The sequence below is a fragment of the Podarcis cretensis genome, assembly GCF_951804945.1.
Source record: "Podarcis cretensis genome assembly, chromosome: 10".
In the NCBI taxonomy this organism is placed as follows: Eukaryota; Metazoa; Chordata; class Lepidosauria; order Squamata; family Lacertidae; genus Podarcis; species Podarcis cretensis.
In genome coordinates this window covers 5,246,885-5,260,466 of record NC_137179.1, presented here as the reverse complement: position 1 = coordinate 5,260,466, position 13,582 = coordinate 5,246,885, and the positions used below count along the sequence as shown (strand labels likewise).

Here is a 13,582-nt window from a genome sequence, read left to right as displayed (position 1 = left end):
GTTAACAGAAAACAAGACCTTAGATGGTATTTCTTTTAATTTTTAAACACTTTTGCTAGCTGTTGTGGAAATGGATATTGCTGATAGATCCACCTGGCTAGTTCTTCATGAAATACGTAAAGCAAATTTTTGACTATGTGCAAAAATCGGAACCCAGAGGAAAAAGGGCTCTACTGAATCATTCGTTCTCATATTATTATTCCACCACCATTCATCTTTAGATCTTATCAGGGCAGTTCAAAACATAAAAGTACAAGACAAAAGACACAAAATACGTAATAAAAACAAAAACAAACCAATAACCTCACCTTCCCCCTAACCCCCATGTCAGCAAAAAGCACATCTATTTGTGGGTCCGCATCCAGGCGGACATAATGTAAAAATAACGGTTTTATAAAATGTACCAATCACTTTTCTACCTTTAAAGCCCTTCACGGCCTAGGACCCTCGTACCTACGGGACCGCCTCTCCTGGTATGCCCCACGGAGAGCCTCAAGGTCCATAAATAACAACACCCTAGTGGTCTCTGGCCCTAAGGAAGTTAGATTGGCTTCAACCAGAGCCAGGGCCTTTTCAGCACTGGCTCCGGCCTGGTGGAACGCTCTACCTCATGAGACCAGGGCCCTGCGGGATCTGATTTCTTTCCGCAGGGCCTGTAAGACAGAGTTGTTCCGCCTGGCCTTTGGATTGGAGCCAATTTGATTCCCTCCCTCCCTCTCTTTTTTTTTCTTTTCCTTCTCCTCCTGCGATGAGGCTACATTTTAATATTTTAATGTTCCATTATTTTAATGTTGTATTTTATTTTTGTTTTTAAGTTGTAATCATTCATCTTGTTTTTATTATTGCTTGTAAGCCGCTCTGAGCCCGGCCTTGGCTGGGGAGGGCGGGGTATAAAAAATTATTATTATTATTATTATTATTATTATTACTTTTAAAAAAGCAAGCTCTAATGGCAGCCATTTTGCACACAGCAAAATGACCTTAAACTTCAGAAAGTCAGATTCATTCAGCCCCGCTCACTCAGTCCAGCAGGCCTCCACATTTGGCTCACAGGTGGCTTTCGCTCGCTAGGCTGGCCCGCCTGCCCAACACCTGACGTCAAAAGCCGCAGCGGCCACCAATCAGCAGCACCCGCGAAGCCCTGTGCCTTTGCAAGAGCTGGACCACCAACTGATAATCAGCCCTTTCCTTTATCAGATGAGGGGCCAGTCCCTTTGAATCACTCATCAATATCCGAATGGCACCAGGGGACTGACAACTGGGAAGCTCCACCCACCTGTCAAAGCTGGCGCATGGGAGATCAGGATTCTGCCCAGCACCTGATCTGGTCCCCCACACCTGAGCGAGGCAAAGCAGCCTAGCTGCCATGCGGCTTCAGGGAGCTTGTGGAAACACTTTCCACGTGAATTTCCAGGACATCGCCACTCACCTCTCCGTCGGTTACTGCAGAGTAGTTGACTTGTGCGACAGTAACGGTGGTGGGCAATTCGGAGGCATCTGCCAAGGTCGCTACCGTAGCTCCTGTGCCAACCTGCAATACACAACGGTAGTCAGCGAGATGCCACCAAGGGTTGCCTTTTGAGCCAGCCTGCTTCTTAGGCTATGATCATACGCATCACACGGTCCAACTTAAAGAAACACAATACGTATCTCCCTGCTCATTCAGATTTCTGGCTTGGTCCCAAGCCCTGCAGCCAAGCTGCGGGTTTCAAAATGTATTTATATGGAAAAAAATAAAATATATCGGCACATTCTTTTCCATTCTGAAGGAAATCAGCCCTGAGTGCTCACTGGAAGGACAGATCCTGAAGCTGAGGCTCCAAGACTTTGGCCACCTCATGAGAAGAGAAGACTCCCTGGAGAAGACCCTGATGCTGGGAAAGATGGAGGGCACAAGGAGAAGGGGACGACAGAGGACGAGATGGTGGGACAGTGTTCTCGAAGCTACCAGCATGAGTCTGACCAAACTGGGGGAGGCAGTGGAAGACAGGAGGGCCTGGCGTGCTCTGGTCCAGGGGGTCACAAAGAGTTGGACACAACTAAATGACTAAACAACAACAATATTGGCACAAAAGCCAATGATCTCTACACAATAGCTACAAGGCCTAGAACCCAGAGAAAGCTTGATTCACACTGAAACCAATGAGATGGTCAGTTGTGAGTAAATCAAGAAACCAATTAAACCAAGCAGGGGCGACATTTTTTAGATTCAGGTTGGCCACATTCGCACATCACACCAAGCTAAGCTATGACATAGCACAAACACACAAGTGCACTAGCTCCTGAGGAAGAGACCGCAGCCCCTTTGTTCCTCCAAAAATGAATAATTTCTGTGTCTTTGCATGCCAACCAAGTATTTTCGAGAATGATTCCTATTACTCAGGGCCAGAACTCCTCAGGCATAGAGCTATTTGCCAAAGTTCGACCCTGGGGTGACATGACACAGAATATTGTTTGCACAGTACCAAGGAACTGCAAGAGAACTAGTGTGGTGTAGTGGTTAGAATTGGACTAGGACCTAAGGTAAAAGTTAAAAGGTAAAGGACCTCTGGACAGTTAAGTCCAGTCAAAGGCGACTCCGGGGTTGCGGCGCTCATCTCGCTTTCAGGCCGAGGGAGCCGGCGTTTGCCCATAGGCAGCTTTCCAGGTCATGTGGCCAGCATGACTAAACTGCTTCTAGCACAACAGGACACCATGATGGAAACCAGAGTGCATGGAAATGCCGTTTAAAAAGCAGAGACATCACCTTGCCGACAAAGGTCCATATAGTTAAAGCCATGGTTTTCCCAGTAGTGATGTATGGAAGTGAGAGCTGGACCATAAAGAAGGCTGATCGCCGAAGAATGGGTGCTTTTGAATTCTGGTGCTGGAGGAGACTCTTGAGAGTCCCATGGGCTGCAAGAAGATCCAACCTCTCCATTCTGAAGGAAATCAGCTCTGAGTGCTCACTGGAAGGACAGATCGTGAAGCTGAGGCTCCAAGACTTTGGCCACCTCATGAGAAGAGAAGACTCCCTGGAAAAGACCCTGATGTTGGGAAAGATGGAGGGCAGAAGAAGGGGACGACAGAGGACGAGATGGTTGGACAGTGTTCTCGAAGAGACCAGCATGAGTTTGACCAAACTGTGGGAAGCAGTGGAAGACAGGAGAGCCTGGCGTGCTCCGGTCCAGGGAGTCACGAAGAGGTGGACACAACTAAATGACTAAACAACAACAACAGCACTACTTGCACTGGTGAGCTTTCGAACTGCAGGAGCTGGGACAGAGACCAGGACCTAAAAGACCAGGACGTAAGAGACCAAGGTCCAAACCCACAGTCAGCCGTGAAGCTCACTGGGTGATTCTGGGGACCAGTCACTGCCTCTCAGCCTAACCTACCTCACAGGGTTGTGGGGAGTGAATGAGGAGAGAGAAAACCATGTACCTCACCTTGAGCTCCTTGCAATGCAATAAAATAACAAGAAGAATTGGCTCCTGCGCATCTGGGGCACATTTGGGGCCAGAATGCAAAGCTTCTAGACCAATCTGAAGCCCGGGACCCTCTTTGTGCTGCTGCAATCCTCACCTGGATGAGAGAGACTGTGCCGTCGGGATTGCTGAAGGTCTGGACCACGGTTTGGGACGGGACCAGGTGTGCTATACTGTGTGTTGCTGTCGCAGGCTGTGTTTGCTGATCCTCAAAAGCGTAGAGCAGGTCCTCGCGGCCGTGCTGTTTGTAGCAGTTCTTCACAATGGTCCTCAGTGCCTGAGTCCAAGACACCTGCCGGATTAAAGAGGGAGAGAAGAGGCATATTCAGGGATACCATATCCCATTAAAAAAACAAAAGCAAAACAGAAGCAAAACAAACAATGAAGTAACCAAGCTCTGAAATATCCCTTAAATTGAGTGATGGGATCTCTGGTAAACTTTACTCCATAAAGAGCTTTCAAAGCAGAAATGTACTTCCAATGGGGGCAAGATTAAGAACACAAGATGGGCCGGCAGGATCAGGCCAAAGGCCTATCTAGCCCAGCGCCCTGTTCGCACTGCAGCCAACCAGGTGCCCCCACAGAAAGCCTGCAAGCAAAACCTCAGCTCAGCAGCATCTGCCCCACCTGCGACCCCCAGCAAATGGTACTCAAAGGCATTGTCTCACGAAAAACCACTAGCAGTGGGTCCCCAAATCACTGCAAGTCGACTAACTAACCTACGGTGTGAAAAGGGTGTCTCTCGCCCACATTAGCAATTGTGAAAATTGCTGAATTTTAACTGCATTAACTAAACCAGGACAAATGAATGGCTTTCTCCATTCTGGGATTAGAGTGGACAGACAGGCGCGCTCAGAAGGCCTTTTTCCTTCTTCTGCAGAATCTTCCCGAACAGCCACAGACTGGAGGCAACTGGGACCATCCTGCTTTGCTCTGGATGTGCCGGTCTGGGGTGGGGAATGCCTGGCCTGGGAGCCAAATATGCCTCACTCTGTGGTCCTCCCCAGGCCACGCCCCTTTCCCCCAGCTAAATCCCTCGCCAGCCCTCCCTCAAGTTTTGGTTTTTTTACCTGGCTGTGATGTGTCCTCGAGCTCTCGCAAGGCTCCTTGCTTCCCTGGATGGAGGACAGAAAGGGGTGTGCGAGTGCATGTGTTGAAACTAGCCTCCTTTACAAAGGTAACAATTTACATCAATTGCTCCGCCCACAGCTGACTCTGGCCCCACCCACTACTGGCTCGTGGCCCACGATGGAAAGTTGCCCAGAAGGGAGAGCTTGGGGCTCGGGTACCCCAAGGGCTTTCTGCTCCCACATGACCTTGCTAAGAAATCAAGTAGGGACAGGGCCTTTTCCGGTTGTGGCACCCAATAGTTGGAATGCTCTCCCAAGGCCAATTCACATGGTTCGTTAAGTTCATAGGTGCTGGACAAAGAATTTACCGTTTTTTTCGCTCTATAGGATGCACTTTTTCCCTCCCCAAAAATTAAGGGGAAATGTGTGTGCGTCCTATAGAGCAAGTGCAGGCTGCGCGGCTAAGCCCAAAGGCAGAACAGGGAGACAGAGCGCTGCACAGTGCTCCGTTTCGCTGTTAAAGCTTGGGGTTAGCTGCGCAAAGCCTCCGCAGGACAGTGGGGTGCTTTCACCCCGCTGCCCTGCAGAGGCTACGAATGCTGTATGAAGGTGGGGGGAAAGCTGCAACGCTTCCCCCCACCGCCAGCCCCACAAGATTGGGGGGCAGCGGGAAGGCGGCGTGTCACCTCTGCGCTGCTCCCCGACCTGGCCTTTGGGGCTGGCGGTGGGGGAAAGAGGTGCTTCCCCCCCGCCAGCCCCAAAGAGCAGGTCGAAAGGAACCCAAAGCCTGGGCTCCAGAGGCTTCGGGTGAACACACCCTGAACGCACGGAACGCACCTTGTTTTAGAGGGGGAGAACAAGAAAAAATATATATATATTTTCCTATTCTCCCCCTCCTATGGTCCGGTGCATCCTATAGAGCGAAAAATACGGTATTTGCTTTCTTCTTATTATTATTAATCACATGTTAATTTCATCCGCTGCGTTGCGGTTTGCTTTTAAGTGCATTCTGAAATTGTCTTACGATTATTATTGTTGCTTCCCATTGGATTGTGAGCTGTCTTGAACAGTTTGCTGAATTATAAAGGCATGATAAGACTTCTGTAAAACACGGAGCGCAATCCGTGGCTGCTTTTATTTATTTCAGTTTTGCATCTCCAGAAGCAGGCTGGGATTCAGCTTCCGGATCTGAAAGGCTGGCTTAAGTAAGCGGGGAATACCAAGGCTTTTGCTGAAAGCTAAGGGAGAAACGTGCTGGATTCAATGTGCAGCGATGTGCTCTGATGGCTGCTGGTATAACAGCTGCTAAAAAAACAGAGAGGTAAATTCCTGGAGGACAGGTCATTAACGGCTGCAAGCCAAGATGGCCAGGAATGTAACCACTACGTCCATAGATCATATGCCTCTTGGGAACCAGATGCTGGGGACTGAGATCCAGGGAGGGCCTTTTCCCGTAAATCCCACGCTTGCAAATTCCTGGGGTGCCTGGCTGAACCCACTGGGAACAGAGAGCTGAGCACTGTTGGCTGGAGCTGAGATGGCCACCCTCTTGTGTTCTTACCTGATCTATATGCTATTTTGGTCCCAAAGCACTTCACAGACTTCCCCAACAGAGATCTATAAGCTAAGCCTTTCCACTTGTCATACCAAGTCAGAGCCCTTTGCTGAAGCAAGCGGACTTTCATCAACACACACCCTCTGCTTCTGCTCCTCGGTCCGGACGTCGCTGCGGACGTTGGCCCACGGGATGTCTTCGGGCCACCAGACGGGCTTGCAGCTCTCCTTCCCCCAACCCGGCTTGCCGCGGCCCGTCGAGTATTTCAGCATTTCAGGGATGAAGGCCCGCAGCTGTGCCTGTGGCATTAAAAATAAATAAATAAATAAATAAATAAATAAATGATCAATCAATCAATCAGCATTCAGAAATCAACGTTCCAGCAGCAGCTTGGGACATTGCGTACACAAAATTCTAAAGGAATGGCTAGGTTCAGTCCAAATGAGAACAGATCTGCAGGGGCAGTTTCCCCCAGTTTCAACTTGGGTCAGGGGCACGGTGACCAATTATCATCACACGCCCTGAATATTTGACCTGTATCACCAGCTTTTGCTTTGAAAATTCAGAGCCAGAGTAATTCAGAGCCACAGCAGAGGCCTTCCAAGAGATTTGCGATTTCATAGCCTGGTTCTAGATAGGAAGAACATTTTTTGCTAGGTATGACTGCAATGATCCTGAAAGATTGCAATTTTCGATACTGACTAGGGATGGGCGATATATCGATATATCATCCAAAACAGATGTCAAGGAAATAAGGAACTATCCTACTTTTAAAAGACATCTGAAGGCAGCCCTGCTTAGGGAGGTTTTTAACCTTTAAAGCCCTATGCGGCCTAGGACCCTCGTACCTATGGGACTGCCTCTCCTGGTATGTCCCATGGAGGACCTTAAGGTCCTCAAATAAAAGCATATTGGAGGTCCCGGGCCACAGGGAGGTTAGGCTGGCCTCAACCAGAGCCAGGGCTTTTTCGGCCATGGCCCCGATCTGGTGGAACGCTCTGTCCCAAGAGACCAGGGCCCTGCAGGACTTGACATCTTTCCGCAGGGCCTGCAAGATGGAGCTGTTACACCAGGACTTTGGCTAAGGTCTGACCTCTTCCTTTGGTAATCCTCACAGAACTCTAGCCCAATGGTTTCCATTAATTTGATTTTGAACTGATTTTAGAATGAATTGATTTTAGAATGCTGTATTTTTTTACTGTTGTTAGCCGCTCTGAGCCTAGCTTCGGCTGGGGAGGGCGGGATATAAATAAAATTTTATTATTTATTATTATTTAATGTATAAATGGACGCAGGTGGCGCTGTGGGGGACGCAGGTGGCGCTGTGGGTTAAAGCCTCAGCGCCTAGGGCTTGCCGATCGAAAGGTCGGCGGTTCGAATCCCTGCGGCGGGGTGCGCTCCCGCTGCTCGGTCTCAGCGCCTGCCAACCTAGCAGTTCGAAAGCACCTCCGGGTGCAAGTAGATAAATAGGGACCGCTTACCAGCGGGAAGGTAAACGGCGTTTCCGTGTGCGGCTCTGGCTTGCCAGAGCAGCGATGTCACGCTGGCCACGTGACCCGGAAGTGTCTCCGGACAGCGCTGGCCCCCGGCCTCTTAAGTGAGATGGGCGCACAACCCCAGAGTCTGTCAAGACTGGCCCGTACGGGCAGGGGTACCTTTACCTTTACCTTTAATGCTGTATTGTGTTTTTAATATTCAATTCGGAGCCGCCCAGAGTGGCTGGGGAAACCCAGCCAAATGGGCGGGGTAATAATAATAATAATAATAATAATAATAATAATAATAGTTCTTCACTTTGGCTTCTATTATTTCCCTACTGTCTATTTTAGACTGCAAGCACCATGCAGAGAGCAGGGACCTTTCCTTGGCAATTGTGTGAAGCAGCTGCAGTATGGCATTGGGATGGCTCTCCCCCAATTCCTTACTATAGTTACAGTGGTACCTCGCAAGACGAATGCCTCGTAAGACGAAAAACTCGCAAAACGAAAGAGTTTTTCGTTTTTTGAGTTGCTTCGCAAGACGGATTTCCCTATGGGCTTGCTTCACAGGACGAAAACGTCTTGCAAGTTTGTTTCCTTTGTCTTGCGAGTTTGTTTCCTTTTTCTTAAAACCGTGCATTCACTTCGAGGAGCAACTCATAGCAGGCGGCGTGGTAGCCTTTTTTGAGGTTTTTGAAGACTTTGGTGATTTTTGAAGCTTTCCCAAAGTCCGTGCTTCGCAAGACGAAAAAATCGCAAGACGAAAAAACTTGCGGGACGAATTAATTTCGTCTTGCGAGGCACCACTGTATTAGATAAAGGATGGGCTGTTTTCAGTGAGGTCTCTCTGTATGTTCTATGAATGGGCGCAGCAGCTATGCAAATGGCGCTGCAGCACCGTCTAGCAATTACGTATAAATATCCCAGGGATGAGACCGCAGCATATCTAAGCAACCGAAGGTGAACAGGATGGATGAGGGAGCATCTATCTGAAAGGAGGCACGCTTACACAAGGATGTGCCGTGTAAACACCACCAGGCTTTATTAACGCTGTGGGCAAAAAAAACCCAAAACAACAACACAGATTCAAATTATGCCAACCACTAAAATGTATGCAAACATGCTGTGTTTGAATGAACTTGCTTCATTTGCATGCTTCATTTCGAAGGTGATGCCTCGGTTTTGCAAACGTTTTGTCCTGTCCCGCCCCCCCCCCCAAAGCAAAAGCCACCAAAAAGAAAACTAGAGCAAGGACCCAGTACAAGGAAGAAGGACAAGCTAGATGCAGCGAGCAGATCAGGACCACAGCTCACGAATATAACAGCTTCGCCACGGGGTCCAAGAACAGCAGCATGCGGCTCTGCAATTGCAATAACTACTTCTCGTTTCCAGATGGATTAATTAGCGGTCCTCGGGAGCCGAGAGTTTCGAGCCACTTGCAAGTGCTTGTTAAAGGCTCTGGAGCCACTGGGGAGACAATCAACGGGGAGCCCTGCATCTCGGCCTGCTCAGGCACGAGGACCTCTCTAATTGCCACCACAACAAGAGTGGAGATCATCACCTCACCATAGAATCCTAGAGCTGGAAGGGACCATGCAATGCAGGAATCTATTGTCCCATGCGGGGCTTGAACCCATGACCCAACAGGCCCTTTTGCTTCCACAAGTCTTATGTGGATGGGCCAATGCATGTCAGCCAAGTGCAGCGCTGAAGGCCCAATTATTATTATTATTATTACCCCGCCCACCTGGCTGGGTTTCCCCAGCCACTCTGAGTGGCTCCCAATCGAGTGTTAAAAACAATACAACATTAAATATTAAAAACTTCCCTAAACAGGGACACAATGTCACCTCAAGCCTCAGTTTTAATTTCGGCGTTGCCCTGTGCAACATCCTATCACTGAAGATGCTAAGAACTGAACTGGGCACTTCCGACTTAGAAGTCACAATCTCTGCCAAAGTGCTCTAGAAAGCAAGCCTTCTGAGGAACGCTTAATAATAATAATAATAATAATAATAATAATAAATTTATATCCCGCCCTCCCCAGCCAAAACCGGGCTCAGAGCGGCTAACAACAATAAAAGTAACGCAGCATTCTAAAATCAATTCATTCTAAAATCAGTTCAAAATCAAATTAATGGAAACCATTGGGCTAGAGATCTGTGAGGATTACCAAAGGAGGGGGGTCAGATGGCGCCTTGGCCAAAGGCCTGGTGGAGCAGCTCTGTCTTGCAGGCCCTGCGGAAAGATGTCAAGTCCCGCAGGGCCCAAGTCTCTTGTGACAGAGCGTTCCACCAGATCGGAGTCACAGCCGAAAAAGCCCTGGCTCTGGATGAGGCCTAACCTCCCTGTGGCCTGGGACCTCCAAGATGCTTTTGTTTGAAGACCGTAAGGTCCTCCGTGGGACATACCAGGAGAGGCGGTCCCGTAGCTACGAGGGTCCTAGGCCGCACAGGGCTTTAAAGGTTAAAACCAGCACCTTAAACCTGACCCTGTACTCCACTGGGAGCCAGTGCAGCTGGTATAGCACTGGGTGAATGTGATCCCATGGCAAGGACCCCGTAAGGCTGAGGGAGTCAGGTATGTTTAACCTGGAGAAGAGAACACTACGAGGTGACATGACAGCCATCTTCAAATATCTGAAGATGGAGCAAGCTGGTTTCCTGTTGTCCCGGGGGGAAGACCCGAACCAATGGATTCAAATGACAATAAAGGAGATTACGACAAAACATCGGGAAGAACTTTCTTATGGTAAGAGCTGTTCAACAGTGGAACAGGCAAACCCAGAAGGTGGTGGATTCTCCTTCACTGGTGATTTTTAAGCAGAGGTTGGGAGAGGCATGTCTGGGATTCTTTGGTGATTTCTGCACTGCATGGAGTTGAACCAGATAATCATTAGGTTCCCTTCCAATTCTTTGATTCTGCAATCCTTCACGGGCGTTCGGCCATGTGTCCGATGAGCTGCTCAAAGGAGCAGCAAGGCAAACAGGTGCTCCCAGGCAGGTGGGCTGACAAAAATATTGCCTCTGGCTTTGCAATCACTGCTAGTTATTCTCCCACACTTTGTAGAAAAGGCAGCATCAATGGGAACACCTTATCTCGTACCATTTAGCAGAGTCACTGCAGCATCCCCCTGGAGAGAAAGAATTAAGTGTGTCTCGGAGGAGTTGTGTGTGCAACAGAGAAGGCGAGAGGGAGAGATTTTGAGACTAGAGATTCTTCGCTGGAAAAATCAATAGGCTGGAGACAACCAAAGCTCCCCTGAATGGCTTTTTCCACCTTTTCTGTTTGCTTACCTGGGTCATCTTGTCCACAGAGACCGGAATCCCGTCGATGGTAAGCGGTGGCAGCTCAGAGTTAACCTCTTGCGGCGCAGGTGCGTGTTCCAACAGAGCGGACTCCAGGTCTTCCAGGATCATACTCTTGTACTTGCGCACCTGTGGGGAATCGGAAGGGCTCGGGTAAACAAGGCGAGGAGCAACAGGAGAGAAGACGGTGCTAAGTAACGGGAAGGGGGGGTGCGGTCCCCTTCCTCGTGGCACTGCGCAGCAGAGCAAACAACGCCCCAGCTGCCGGATGAAAATACCCACTGGCCCCAAAGCCCGCAGACCAGGAGGGCATTCGAGCGAGATGATGATGATGAAACTCGGAGCAACACCAACGAGAGGAGCAATGCGATGATTTCCAGAGAAGTCTGGAGGCAGGGCAGGGCTATCCCAAACAGCTGCTGGTGTGTCTATTCTGGGTCCCTTTTGAACCAGCCCTTGCTGGAGGTCTAAATCCCTTGAGAGTGAAGACCATACTAATAATAAAATTTTATCTATATCCCGCCCTCCCCAGCTGAAGCCGGGCTCAGAGCAGCTAACAACAGTAAAATAATACAACATTCTAAAATCAGTTCATTCTAAAATCAGTTCAAATCAAATTACTGGCAACCATTGGGCTAGAGTTCTGTGAGGATTGCCAAAGGAGAGGGTCAGACTGCGCCTTGGCCAAAGGCCTGGTGGAACAGCTCTGTCTTGCAGGCCCTGCGGAAAGATGTCAAGTCCCGCAAGGTCCTAGTCTCTTGGGACAGAGCGTTCCACCAAGTCGGGGCCAGTGCTGAAAAGGCCCTGGCTCTGGTTGAGGCCAACCTAACCTCCCTGTGGCCCTGGACCTCCAGGGTGTTTTTGTTTGAAGACCGTAAGTTCCTCCATGGGTCACACCAGGAGAGGGGGTCCGTAGGTACGAGGGTCCTAGACCGTATAGGGCTTTAAAGGTCAAAACCAGCACTGATGGCAGACAAGCTGGGCGAGGAGATCATTCTCAGGCATCTTTGGGATCAGCCCACAATTCGTTCACTTCTTTAGTTCACTTGTTCATCTTTTATCTTGCTGATGGTCCTTCTTCCCCTCTAACTAGGACTCTAGGAGCTGAGTCAGGAACGACGCAGCCCAGTGGTTCCAGAACTTTTTTGGCCCAACGCCCCCCTTGGTTCCATAAACTCACCCCCGACACCCCCTTCCCTCTCCTATAAAAAGGCATTACAGTGGTACCTCGGGTTACAGACACTTCGGGTTACAGACTCCGCTAACCCAGAAATAGTACCTCGAGTTAAGAACTTTGCTTCAGGATGAGAACAGAAATTGGGTGGTGGTGGCAGCGTGACAGCAGCAGGAGGCCCCATTAGCTAAAGTGGTATCTCAGGTTAAGAACAGTTTCAGGTTAAGAACGGACCCCTAGAGCGAAGTAAGTTCTTAACCCGAGGTACCACTGTATTCAGAATAATGGTCTGCACGGCTCACTTAGGAACATAATAGAGCAATAAAATTCAAAACAGCAACTATTAATTGCGCTTTTATTCAAAAGCCAATTAAAACTATTTTGGTTTAATTAATTCAATGAAACTGCATTACCACATTTGGTAAGTACTTCATTGCTGGGTAAGTTCCAAATGTGATGGAGGGGTCTGACAAAGTGATACCAGTTTCCCAATGTCTGTTTTGCTGTGGCAAAGAATTTAGCAATTTCCAAAGATGGATTAGATACTAGTAGAAACTGACGTTGGTTATGCCAAAGGCTGCTTCTATCTTATGACTGGCTCTGCCTTTTTGTGACTGGTGGGCCTTGGTAATTTTCAGCTGTCTCCAGTGGGCGGGGGGGCACCTTACACGCAAACTGACATGAGTTGCAATTCCCAGGAGAGGTCTTGAACTTTCCTTCCTTGGAGGTTTCTAACAGAAGTTGGGGGGCCCTATGTCATGGATGCTTTAGCTGAGATTCCTGCAATGCAGCAGGGCGTTGGACTAGATGACCCTCGGGGTGCCTTCCAACTCTACAGTTCTGTGAACCACCATAATCCCCCCCCCAAAAAAAAGAACCACTGGTGTGTGTCTGGGAATACTAATTCCTCATTCAAAGCTATACAACAGTATTACCACTAATCTCCTCACATTTTAAGAAACGTAATTAAGCAGCAATTAAGCATCTGTGGACATGGGTGGTGCTGTGGGTTAAACCACAGAGCCTAGGACTTGCCGATCAGAAGGTCGGCGGTTCGAATCCCCACGATGGGGTGAGCTCCCATTGCTCGGTCCCTGCTCCTGCCAACCTAGCAGCTCAAAAGCACCTCAAAGTGCAAGTAAATAAATAGGTACCACTCCGGTGGGAAGGCAAACGGTGTTTCCATGTGCTGCTCTGGTTCGCCAGAAGCGGCTTAATCCTGCTGGCCACATGACCCGGAAGCTGTACGCTGGCTCCCTCGGCCAATAAAGCAAGATGAGCGCCGCAACCCCAGAGTCGGTCACGACTGGACCTAATGGTCAGGGGTCCCTTTACCTTTACCTTTAAGCATCTCAGAATGATGTACAGTGGAACCTCGGGTTGCGAACGTGATCTGTGCAGGAGGCATATTCACAACCCGCAGCGCCGCATCTGCACACGACGCGATTCAGTGTTTCTGAGTATGCGCAAAGTGCAATTTAGCACTTCTTCGCATGTGCCGAAACCCAGTAGTAACCCGTTCCAGTACTT

General features: G+C 49.1%; 1 protein-coding gene across 5 annotated transcripts in view; it reads right to left on the bottom strand.

The window, feature by feature from the left end:
* NRF1 (nuclear respiratory factor 1) overlaps window positions 1-13,582 on the bottom strand; it is a 77,416-nt gene that overhangs the window by 34,165 nt on the left and 29,669 nt on the right. For 3 of the 5 annotated variants that reach the window (XM_079992741.1, XM_079992738.1, XM_079992739.1), the window contains exons 5-8: window positions 10,867-11,007; window positions 6,185-6,391; window positions 3,565-3,759; window positions 1,430-1,531 (exon numbers count right to left, since the gene is read on the bottom strand). In XM_079992741.1, the coding sequence (XP_079848867.1) occupies window positions 1,430-1,531; window positions 3,565-3,759; window positions 6,185-6,391; window positions 10,867-11,007 (645 nt within the window). Of the gene's footprint in view, window positions 1-1,429; window positions 1,532-3,564; window positions 3,760-4,537; window positions 4,583-6,184; window positions 6,392-10,866; window positions 11,008-13,582 lie in introns of all 5 variants that reach the window. The other 2 variants (XM_079992740.1, XM_079992742.1) reach the window with 2 other exon arrangements.